The sequence below is a fragment of the Pinus tabuliformis genome, chromosome X (assembly GCF_031772625.1).
Source record: "Pinus tabuliformis cultivar Carrire ecotype Pingquan chromosome X, CPIR1, whole genome shotgun sequence".
Lineage (NCBI taxonomy): Eukaryota > Viridiplantae > Streptophyta > Pinopsida > Pinales > Pinaceae > Pinus > Pinus tabuliformis.
Genome location: NC_142308.1, coordinates 666,170,394 through 666,183,494, shown reverse-complemented (window position 1 = coordinate 666,183,494; position 13,101 = coordinate 666,170,394). Strand labels below are relative to the sequence as shown.

The following is a 13,101-nucleotide window of genomic DNA, read 5'->3' as shown; positions in this document are numbered from 1 at the left end:
CATGTGTTTGACAATGTTTTTTGTATCAATTCACAATCAAGTTAAACAATCCAAAGTATTGAAATATGGATTCATTTAAACCAAATATTTATTTTACAAGATGAAATTTGACATTTATAAAGTGTGGTTGTTGAGAATATTTTCCACACTACACCAATTATTAGAAATGTGAGTGTGTGGGATTAAAGAAGTTGCTTAGGCAATAAATAAAGCAATGAATTATAATTGGAAATGCAAGTACATACAGAGACATTTGGTTTCATATTGGTTTGAGGTGAAAGAGTAGTATGTTAGATCATTGTTACACATTAATATGATTGACATGAAATTATTCAAATTATGGTCACAAGGTTGAAGGATGCCTTGGGCTTTAGGGGTAATATTACCTTTAGCTTCAAGAAGAGTGAGCCTTCAAAAAAGTGAGGGAGATAGCATAGCTCCCCAATCCATGACATTTATGTATAGATTTTCCATGTAAAAGATGTAAGAATCTTGGGCGGTTAACCCTCCAATGAAGATGCCCATGACCACCCAACTTATCTTTCCATTGCTCTTCTTGATGAATGCACAATGAATCATTACATTCACTTAAGAATTAATAAAATGAATAGTTTAAACCTTTAAAAACTACAATAAGGCCCATGTGGGTAATGTTGAAGATGTACAATAGATAAAATCAACAATGCATTGATTTTATTGTTTGTAGAATGGATACTAACATCAATTTTAGTATATGTAACACATTATTTTTAGTATATTATATTGCTTTCAATGTTTGTAAAATAGATAAAATCAATTTTAGTGCATTGCTTCATTTAACAACATAGATATCAATGTTCATTAAGTACACAATTTCCAACTAAGAGGCTTGTTGCGTTGATTTTATCATACTACATTGATTCTTAATGTTTGTACAATGGATAATGTCAAGTTTAGTGCTTTGTGCAATCATAATGGTTGACGTTAGAGAAAGTGATCATTAATGTTGGAAAAAAAGAGAGGTAGAGTATGACCTTTATTTCAATACCTCAAGTTAAGGATTTGAATATTCTTCAATTTGAAGCTCCTTTCTTATATGATGGATACAAAAAATGGGAAAGCTAGCAAGTGTGGTTACAAGAAAAGCTAAAGAATATTGAGAATATCATTCTATAATTGATCGATCATTAATTATATGTATCTTATTATTCAGCACTTTCATCATCAATCATTTTTATTTTGTTATTGTTTATCATATTTGTTATGTAATTTTTGAATTGATTTTTTTATCATACTTTCTAGGTTATAATCATACTTCGTAACTTTCAAAAGCTCATTTTCATTTTAAAAATTATAAATATACATAATAATGACCATCTAAAATCTTGGCATGGCCGTCCACCAGCGAAATCAAAAGTTTCAAGAAGGATCAAATCCCGCAAGATGCAAAAAATCTGCAATGCTTAAAAAAAAAAAATGGATCTTGAGGGATTTGATCCATCTCGAATCTTGATAGATTTAGAGTTAAGATGGTTCTAAGTTGGTTAAATAGTTAATTATTCCTTAATATGGATATCTCAACAGGTCAAACCTAAATTTAAAAAAATATTCTTTCAATTGAATGCTTTAATATATAATATGTGATAATTAATTTTATTTTTAATTGATAAAAATAAATGGAATTGTTCAATGAAATCTAAAGTTATTAGGAACAAGATGGTTCAGAATTTCATGGTTAAGAGGTTAAATTGCAACTAGGAATAGCATATGATTTTATATATGGGTGAAAGACGTTTGGTAGGAGTGGAAGTCCACCCCCTTACAAGACCACTAGCAAATTCATATGAAATAATTTTCTTTTAATAATGTTAATGAGCCACCTTACATTCACAAATAGTAGTGAGTGATGATTCTCCTCACTATTCTTTTACAACTAAGTTGTGGTAGGTTCATTAGCAAGTCATTTCAGATGTCATGGTTTTCCTTGAATGATGTTGATTAGCCACTTTACATTCAAGAATCATAGTGAATGATGAACTAATGATGATTCTCCCCACACTATCTATTTACAATTAAGTTATGATGTTTTTTTAGTTGACAATTGAAATATGATTGTTTAAGAGCTTGTCTTCCTTAGAAATAAAGAAATAAGTTAATAACCCAAAACTTAAAAGTATCTAATAAAAATGAAAATCTATAACTTTATAAACTACCAATAAATCATCTCAAGTGATATAATTAACCTCAAATAATAATAATATGTCAAACAATATTTATAAATAATAATAAAAAATAATAAAACTATTACTAATTAAAAACTAAATCATAATAACTTTTACCACTTTTAAATAATAATAATCATCATTACCATAAATATTAAAAACCAATTCTAAAATTATCAGCATAATATTAATATACGAACTATTAATATACAAACTATGTGGAAAAAAAACGTATCATTAACATAAATATTAAAAATCAATTCTAAAATTATCAGCATAATATTAATATACAAACTATGAGGGAAAAAAAGACGTTTCTTCTAGAACATCACTATTCTCGATCATGTCGCTGTGATTTAATATATTTATTTAACAAGCGTGTTCGACTGGCACGTTTTTTCGAAAATGTCTTATCACTGTGTTTGCTAAATTTATTTCTATAATTTTATTTTTCGAAAGAGATGTTTGAGCTACCCATTCAAAATATTAATTTACAGGTATTAAAAAATACCATTTTTAAAGAGAACTTTAAATTATCGTGCATGCCAGCAATGAAGAAAGTCGGCCATGGTTTGTTGACTTTGCTTCCACATAAAGCTGTAAATTTCATGAGGTATATTGGTATGGCAAATATTGAAAGAAATCCTGAAAAATTGTATTATATTAAAGCAAGCTGACAGTCAATCAATCCATAGTATCAGTTAAGGTAATAATAACCCCTAACAAGGGAGGGATTTCATTATACAAGGGCAACTATGGCGGTATATTCTACATATATCCTCCTTTCTAACTGAAATACATAAAAAGGAATTACAAAAGAATTACTTATAACCTAGCCTCAAGTGGAACTAATCTCCCAATTGATATGATACTGCTGCTGCTACCTCTGAAAGCAACGACATATATATTATGTGGTCTTCCTTCAAAAAGGATGATACAGAGCTCTGCCACACTTCAGTCATAAGGAAGGAATTAACGCTGCCATTCTATACAGAATTATCATCATGTGACTTAAAGCCATGGCCACCACCATTACCATAAGCAGTGTTGACAGCCCTTGGAGAAGTTTTGGACCTGCGTTGGAAGTAGATAATCCAGGTTGCCACTTCCAGGACTAGAGCAATTCCACCCAAAGAAGCAATGACAGCAATGTAGGCATGCTTCCACTTGTCTCCAGGTTTCAAGATGTCAAAGCCCTTGAAAATGTTTATTATACTCAAAATGAGAACAGAGTACCCAATAGCATAGTGGTACACATTCCAGTGTTTCCTGAACTTGTGATCCTTCTTTGGCCTCAAGAGAATTGCAAATATCTGCCAAGTTAATAGATACTCAGATAAGCATTTTCATGGAGGGACACACTAAGAACTCTAAGTTTTGCAATACTAATGATAATAATCATAACAACCAATGCAAACATTCATTACCTGCAAAGTTCCAAAGCAGAACAATGTAATCCCAATATTCCTGTGGGAATGGTACACTACCCCTGGAGAGTCGCTGCCCAGTTTAAGACCAGTGGCCCAACCAGACACCCCAAGAATATAACCTGCAGATTGGCAGAAGGCATGCAGGTAAAACCATGCAGGGTCTGCAGATTCAAACATTCTCAGGTATCTAGCAAGCATCGCTCCAATAGGCATCAATATGCCCCAACCAACAACATTAATGATCCCGTGCCTCTGGATTCATTCAAACAAATATCATATCAGGCACATATACAACCTTAATAAGAGATAAATAACAATAACAATGACAAAAATTAATTTCTTCAAGAAAGTAAATCCCAACCCAGAAAACTATGATCCAATGTACAGAAATTCCTATCATTGCAGAGGTGTTTTGGGTGACCTAGTGCAAAGAATACCATCGATCCAAAGCCCTGTGGACCACCAACATATTATTTGTTGGCAGTGAGATAGAAAGGACTTTATGTAAAAGATCTGCGCATAACGGGTCCTGATAGCTTTCAGGGATATGTTTAGCTTTCTATAGAGAACAAGTTGAATTGCAGAATTAAAAGTAGGTCTGTTATGGACTGAACTTTTCCACAACCTATGCCCCTCACCAGGGCTTATAGTTTCTAAGAATATTTGTAAGTTGGATTGCAGAATTAGAAGTAGGTCTGTTATGGACTGAACTTCTCCACAAACTATGCCCCTCACCAGGGCTTATAGTTTCTAAGAATATTTGTTGGGACTGGTCCTGAGATTTTTTTCCAAAATAATGTGAAAATGGGAGTGTTTGAATCTTTTTTAATGGTGGAAATGGTTTCAGTACTCTTAAGAATCCAACACTTAAAATTCAAGAACCTCTAGAACACCTAAAATTCTGAAATTTGACAGCTATACTGAATTTCATCAAAATAGTGCTGGAAAAACCATTTTGTCCAGGTAAAATCGTTTTCCAGGTAAAATCGTCGTCACCAGTTTAGACTACGCTTATTTGTTGAGCCTAAGTTTAAAAATAACCATTCAAGGCCAACTCTCTCTTCCTGCATATGGTTGGTTAGAATGTTCGAATTTAGCGTTTGACATGGATAGGAATATGGCATGTACCATCCTAACAATTAGCCCCAAAACCCGGCTTCCCAAAGAGGACAAGTCACAGTAGACAATGAACCAGAGCATTCCTATATTTAATAAAAATGGCATAGAAATCAGAGAGTAAATAAAGAGTCGGAGGCCCAAATGTAACTGTAGTAGTTTATACAACTTACATCTTTCAGAGTCTTATGAGAAACGACAGCGCCACCAGAGGAGGCTCCAGTTTCGAGATCTATCTGTTTGGCACTGGCCAAATTGGCCGCATTCATGGCGTGGGCCTGGGGAACCAGTCCGTTAACTGCACTGCCCACTTGCCACACATGATTGACAGTTGTTTTATTTGAAGGAAGCGTGACTGTTGCAAATATGATGATATGACCGCTGTTCTCGATGATGACACTCTTGTCGCTCACTGTGATGCTAATACTAGAGGGCTGCGGAGAACTTTGTGTATCCTTGATATTGTAAGTACCAACTACCGCTGATCCATTGGAATGCTTGAAGGCAATCAGAGCCTGTGTGCCAGCCATTTGTGCAGCCGTTGGGTTTATACCCCAAGCTACCCACCCAGCAGAGGCCGCAGGAGTGGCTCTGAAGCCAATCGCGATTGACCCGTTCGCAGGAAAATAAGTCCATGCCAGAGTAGCACTTAATGAAGGCAAGTCATTACAGCTAGTAAATGTTTTGGTCCCGCTAGTGCTCTGTAACGATTTACTGCAAGTCTGTGCCGATGCTTGCCAAGCCAATATCACCACCAAAGCAAAACCCAACAGTGCGGAATAAGCACCCATGTTTGCAAAATCGATCAAATTCTCAGCAGCAGCAGAGTCGAACGCATAAATCTGCTTTGTGGGTTAGAAAAAAGAAGCAAATAAGCTTTAAATGAATAGTAAACCCCAAATGAAAAAACAGGCTCTGAAACTTAAACTCGTGGCCAAATGGGTTTGATTCCAGAGGAAGCCTGAGATTGTGAAACAAAGGCAAACTGGTGTTGTAGAACAAGAGGAGGGGTGGGTCGCAATAAATAAAGAGAGACTTGGAGCCAATTGTGGGGAAATGTCTAAGGATTGAATTGGCGTGTGCAGGTAGGAGAGATGGGGTGGACCGACGACTGATAAAGAAAGGAAAGGGAAAGGAAAGAGCAGCCAAAGAACGCGTTCGCAGACAACACCGTTCACCCACCCAACTCATTCGATCGTTGATCCGTTCAGCGATGGAAGCTCCCATATTGACCAATTCCAACCGCCAATGAAAAGGAAAAAGTAATGGGGTCGACCCGGGGGGCGTAAGCATAGGCGTAAGGCTACTCAGAGCTTCTACTACTCTTCTGTATGTATGTACGATATTAGTTAAGGAGTGGGTAATGGGTGCTTGACTGATTAGACAATTTACCAACTCTGTCTTACCAGTTACCATTCTTTTGCTTTCCCACCACTTGACCTCTTCCTCCTCCCCCCTCTTTCCATGTGGATGCTTCTGGCTGGTTTAAATATTTCCCCACTGGAAGTTTCCATTGTTTTGTTTCTTCCTCCTTGTGTCAACTCATGCATTCTTGCTTCTTGCTTCTTGGTGTGAAAGAATTCATTGATACGTTTACTTCTACAGTTCCACCAACCATACCAAACCAAACCAGTTCGTTGCTCTCCATTATTTGCCACCTCTGCACAAACAAGGTAGCCGGTGTAGGGGAAGGTTTGTCTTGTTATGGGTACTCAATATGGTATAATGCCAAATGGGCATCTTTTAATGTTAATAGCCGTTCATATAAATGTAATTTTTCTGGGTGTACACACTTCTTTGAATGTAAAACACTGTCCTTGTCAATGGGAGTGGTTGGGATGGGCTTGCTAAATGGCCGTAAATGCGTTTGGCTTATATGATCACCTTGATTTACCAAAATCCAATTGTCAGCCTATATTATATACAACCTCGCCCATTTACTGTTCATTGGCAAGCGAGTTATTTTCAGCCTTTGGGATAGGGTGTTCTTATATAAATAAAAATTAGTTTCAATAACTTCAACATATATATTTTAAGTTTATTAGAAAACGATCTAATTTTGGGATCACCAGCTGAGATGGGGTGCATATATAAATAATATATAAGCAATGGTCTAATATTTGATATATTTTAAATGTGTAATGAAAGGGTCTAATCAGTAAATAAAAGAAAAATATTTTAAAATGTTGGGAGAGAAGGAAGAGAGGAGAAGAGATATAAATAACATGAAAGACAAAAATATTCGAGAAGGAAGAGCGAAAAAGAGATATAAATAGAATGAAAGGGGAAAGTAAAATTAAATTAAATTAATGGTCAAAAAATTAAAAATCTAAAAAATTATTAATAAAGTTAATATAATAATTAATAATAAGTTATAAATATTATTAATATATATTATAAAATTAATAAAATAATTAATAATGAGTTATAAATATTATTGATATTAATAATGTAATATTAATATTGTTATAATTTATTAATTATTAATAATAATTAATATTAATATATAAATCATATATTTTAATAATAAATTATTAGTATTAGTATTATATCTATTAAATGGAAGTCTTGTATCTAAGAAATGAATTATTGACATAAGTCTTATATCTAATAAATGAATGATTAATATTAGTCCTATGTTTTATAATATAAATGTTAAACTTAGAATGAATTATTAATATTAATATTAGTCACATACCTAATAATAGACTATCAATATTAATAGTGTCATAATATTAATATTAACCCTATTAATATTGATAATGTGATAATAGAGATGAATTAATATGTTTATGCCGAGAATGAATTGATATGACTCTCGAAGAATGAATGAACATAAAAGAAAGGAGGGTAAGGGACAATCAAAGGGAAAGAAAGGAGGGGGTGTGAAGGTACGACAAGGAGAATCTAGGGCAGAGACATCAATAAAGGGAAACATATACTCAAGGAAAAAAGAAACTAGGGGTTGATGAACTAAATGATAAGAGGGAACCAATTACTATTTACCTCTAGTCCACCATCTTGATTGAGATTGTTTGGATGTCTAAGTATCTCCAAAGCCTTTCTAAATCTTCTTCTAAAATAGTAGTCGTCTTTGGAGACGATCTCCATGTTTTCAAGACAGATATGGTGTTTACTATGGAAGGAGTGTTTGGCAAGACTAGAAGTGTGGGTGCATTGATTTTTTATGTTTGCTCCATGTTCTTTTATTCTTATTTTGAAGGATCTCCCAGTTTCACCAATGTAGCACATACCACAAGAGCAATCAATTTTGTACACTCTCTTGAGTTGATGTTGGTCAATGTTGTCTTTTACGGATTTCAATTTTTGTTTAATCGTCTCTAATGGTTTGAACACAGAACCAATATTATTTTTCTTAAGAACTTTATCTATTTTATTAGTTACACGATGGATGTATGGAAGGTGTGCTTTCTCAATAAAAGGTTATGAGTTTGTTGAGTTCTGAGGAGAAGTCTTCCTTATTTTTGCTCGCTTGATGGCTTTAAAGATATCTTTGTTTTGTAGCCAATTTCCCCAAAGACCTTTATAAGGTGGTTCAATTCTTGTTCTAAGTGTTTAGTATCAGATATCTTTACAACTCTTAAGGCCAAGGTGTTCAAGATCCCAATTTTCTAAACAAGATAGATGTGAGAATATGCATGGAGATAACTGTGAGTATGTGTTTTTTTTTTTCTGAATACTCGATGTCCTAAATTCTCATCATCTTGTCTTGCGATTAATACATTAAGGAAGGGAGTACTATTAGTGTCTTCAAGTTCCATTGTGCACTTGATGTCATTTGATATCCCATTAAAGTGCTACAGGAATTTATTGAGTTCCTCTTTCCCACGTCATCATTTAACATTAGTGTCATCGTTGTACCTTTTCCACCTAAATATTTTGGTTGTAAAATTGGGTAAAATTATTTTTTAATGAGATATTATTAATATTATATCATTTTTCTCAAAAATTGTTGTATTTTGGTGATGTTGAATTATATAAAATATTAGCCCATGGGGAATAGAATAGACGTGATAGGGTGTACTATTAAGGCACTTAATGTTGTGAAGGTCACTGGTTCAAAACTACGTGGGAAAAAATCCAACCATGTTAATGGTTGATGTGGCTTAGGCCTAGTGTGGTCCTCGGGAGATTTTGACGGCTTAGATGCCCTTGGGTCGCAATTTCTCAAGTCAAAGGTTCAGCGCACAATTATACTCACACAACTTAGCAAAGATATATATATATATATATATATATATATATATATATATATATATATATATATATATATATATATATATATAGGTTGATAAGCATGCTTATTTTGGAGTAGGGGTTCTAGAATTTTAATTTAATTATAAATAATTATTAGGTGGATGGTAAGGATTTAATCTCCATGGAATATTCTAGAATATTCATAATAGTACACACAAATCAAAGGTTGAGATTTATCTCCAATGTAGTTATGCATTTTTTTCCTTTTTAATCAAATTGATTAATTAAAAAAGACTCTTATATGAACAAGTGTCATATAAAGTGAGATATGATTTTTTGGGCATGTGGTATTGATAAGTCACGGTGTTGGCCAATATCATTGTAACAAAGCCTAATTGTAGATTAAAAATTTCTATGGTAAATTCGGGGTAAGTGTTTTGATTATTATATCTACAGATTAAGAACTTCCATAGTAAATTTAGAGTAGTTATTTTGATTATTGATATCTATAAACATTTACCTTCCATTTAATTTATCTGATTAAATTAGTTTTAAAATCATCAAGTAAATCAATCTTAACATTTTTTTATTTTTTAAAAATAAATTTAGTATATATAAAATCTTTATTTTTTAAAATAAATTTAGTATATAGAAAATCAAGTAAATGTATCTTATACATTTTTTATTTGAAAAAAAAGAAAAACTTTGAATATAAATAATGGAAAATTTTTAATGAAAACAAAGTTTGGGAAAAACAATTCCTTAATAAATATTAAGTCCACTCCAAATATGAAGAACTAGAATACATCTAACATTTTATGCTTTTATTATTAAAGTAGAGGTGAGATGTTTCATACACTTATTTATTAATATATTTCATTTTTAAATAAAATGATTTTGTTAGATATTATTTTGGGATTCAACTGCATTAAGTAAGTCATTCATCTATGGCCATTTCCATGAGAGGTAGTCATAACTGACTAATTTCTCATGATTTTTAAATAGTTCACTTAACACTCATTACATCGAGTGATGCTCATGGGGGTGGACTTTGGTGAACGTTTTTTTTTACACAAAAATGAGTAATTTGATATTAAGTTACAACAAATACATGTGGGTTACATCCTCGAAATTCAAAACTAACCAAAATTTAGAGAGATAACTAGCCCATTACATAAAAGGACCCAAAAACAAACTAACAGTAGACCCGATTATAGCAGGTTTGCAAAATTGCAAAAAGATGAAAACAAGGAAAATTTTAAGAATGGAAAATTATCTTGAAGTTTAAAAAGATTGGCAAACCTCACTAGTCCCTAATATGCAAACTATAAAATGCTTATTGATGTATTTGTAAAATTATTCAAATTTATGATGAGTTTATATATACTCTCTATAGCGATTTTTAAGGTAAAATAATTTTATATTGTAAAATTTGGGCAAATCATTTTTATAAAAAATGGAAATTGGCGAATCTTTTTTTTGGAAAATTTATGCAAAATTAGCCCACCTGTGAATATTAGCTCCTAAAATTTTCTATGGACAAAAAGCCACATATAGGGACAATCCTGAAATATAATCATTTTTAGTTGGCCTATTGATATCTATGCCCTGCTTGCTTGAATCATCCTGGTGTTGGTCGAGACTTGTGGGTACATATTTGCTAAGTTTGAGGTCCATTATAATGTTTTGGAGTGTGTCTACTTCATATGTCAAGTGGGAGATCTAGTGTTGGAGAGTTAATAACTTGTTAGTGAGATCCACCTGACTGTGATACATTTGGCAATATTTGACTTACAAATCATAATATGCCCTATGAAGAGATTCATGAGTAGACAAACAATGAGAGCATGGGCTTGCAGCTGAGGAGGACTTTGAGTTAGAACCATAATTCATGAGAGCACACTGAGCAAGACTTCGACAAGGCTCGATAGCAAATGGAAGTAACCCAAGACACCCCACGATGGCTTCAAGGCAATGATAACTAGAGAACTTTAATTCCACTTTTTTGAACCTTAAATTGTATGAAACTTGAGCCCAAATGATATAATAACCATGTAAGATTTCAAACGGCTCTGCAGCAAAGGCTAAGGTTGACTTTGAAGCAGGAATAAAAAAATTGCACCACCACCACTGAAGCGGGGTCATGCATAAAACTCTAGGGAAGTAGGACAACACAACTGTTGGCCTCAAACCACCTTTCTAGATTCCAATTAACATCCAAGGCACCGAGAGAAGAGCCTATAACCCTACATTTTCCATCCAAGCGGAATTGAGTGCAGAAACCAGAATTGAAAACAGGAAAGAAAGAGGTACCTTCCAAAATTGGAGGCCTAGACCAGACTGAGGATGACATAAAAATGAAGCTCTGACTCTATCGGGGAGGCCTCCGAACCAGTGGGCCCTGATCTCCACAATTCCCACGAATTGGAGTGTATAACCCACAAATTCACCACCCAAAAGAGAAGCAATTGAAACCTAAAGTGAAGCTCTTTGTAGAGATGTCAGAAGATTAGTTGCCTTAACACCATAATTGAGTCTTGAGGCTGAACCAAAACCAAATTCACAAACCACTGAGGAGACGACGCACCTGGAGGAACAAACACAAACATGAATGGAACTAAGGTGAGGCACCATCCTGATTTAACACTGCTTCCCTTGTTAATCCACACGAATCTCATCCTTAGGACATTAAATATCCTTGCACATCGTCCAGAGAGATCCATCATTATTTTAAGAGGAATACATTTCCAAGAATAAGGTAAATAAATATAGTTAATACATCTCTACTTGGTTGTTAGATTTCTTTCCTAAGCCCATAAATTTTTTACCTATATCATTCCATTAATATTAAATAAAATCCCCTCTGCCACCTCTTTTTAGTAAACAATAATAATATATTTTATTATAATATATAATAAATAATAAAAATTCCTATCAACTAAATAAAATTATAATTTTAAATAAAATTGTAATAATTTTTTTCAAAAATATAACATTTATTTTATTTTAAAATATATATAATAATATATATTTAATTCTATATAAAATGTAATTTTATATACTTTTCATAAAATAAAAATAGTTTATATTTATATTTATTTTTTTATAAATATATTTATTATTTATTAATAAAACTAATAATTAAAAAAAACAATATTCTTGAAAAAATATATTTCTAAAATATTCCATTTATGAAAAACTAAGATATCATACAACGCTCCTCTCTATCACTTAAACTATATTTAAGTTACTAATTTAAAAGACGTTAATGTGGATTTTGATACATTTATATGTAAAGTATCTTTTAATACAACGAAAAACTTATCACCATCTTACAACGATTACATAATTAAATCCAAAAAATTGGAAGTTTAAGTTACTACTTTAAAAGACATGATTGTGGATTTACATATGACATCTTTGGATAGAACCAAATACTTATCATAAAATGGTTTTATAATATTTTCATTTTTTATTTTTTCAAAATAATATATCACCGAATATTTGAATGTGTCTTAAAATGATTTCACAATTTAAAATAATTAATAAAAATTACTTTTAAATTAAGTTATAATTAAGAGATTTGAATTTTAATTTTTTTAAATAGATTTTACATCATTTCAATAACAAATGAAATTATCCCTAAAATTTTAAATAATAATTTTTTTTTTTTTTTTTTTTATCGGTAACTATCAAGTTTAATCCACGGGAGACCCAGGATCAAACCTCATGGCTGCCACTATAACACCAAGAGCATAACCAACCACCTGCAAGTCGGGTATACTAAGATCCTATGATTTTAGCAAGAGCACACCCACGGGAGAGGGTCCGCCTCAAGGTCATACCTTATTTTTTTCAAAGAACAACCTGGTAAAGATAATCTATGAGCGTTCCTGAAAAAAAAGAAAGATAATCTATGAGCGGAAAAAGTACCAGGGGATCTATTAAAGTGATGTATAACTATATATTATAAACCAGTTGGCTTTTATGAATTAAAGCGTGTTAGGTAGTCTGTTGTGTTTTATAGTATATTAGGAATTATATATAGAGGTGTTTTTAGTAGGTTTTAAAATGGTTTTTGTTTGATTAAGGGTTATTTTTTTGTATGAATGAAAACAAATAAGTTAACCGTTTAA

General features: G+C 32.4%; 1 protein-coding gene across 1 annotated transcript; it reads right to left on the bottom strand.

Moving 5' to 3' along the window:
* Positions 1-2,834: 2,834 nt before the first annotated feature.
* LOC149141730 (cytochrome b561 and DOMON domain-containing protein At3g25290-like) lies at positions 2,835-5,951 on the bottom strand. The gene is made up of 3 exons (XM_089446620.1): positions 4,921-5,951; positions 3,629-3,883; positions 2,835-3,514 (listed from the first exon to the last, which is right to left on the bottom strand). Exons 1-3 carry the CDS (start codon positions 5,536-5,538, stop codon positions 3,188-3,190), a joined length of 1,200 nt encoding a protein of 399 aa, XP_089302746.1. The 5' UTR covers positions 5,539-5,951; the 3' UTR covers positions 2,835-3,187.
* Between the last annotated feature and the right edge of the window lie 7,150 nt (positions 5,952-13,101).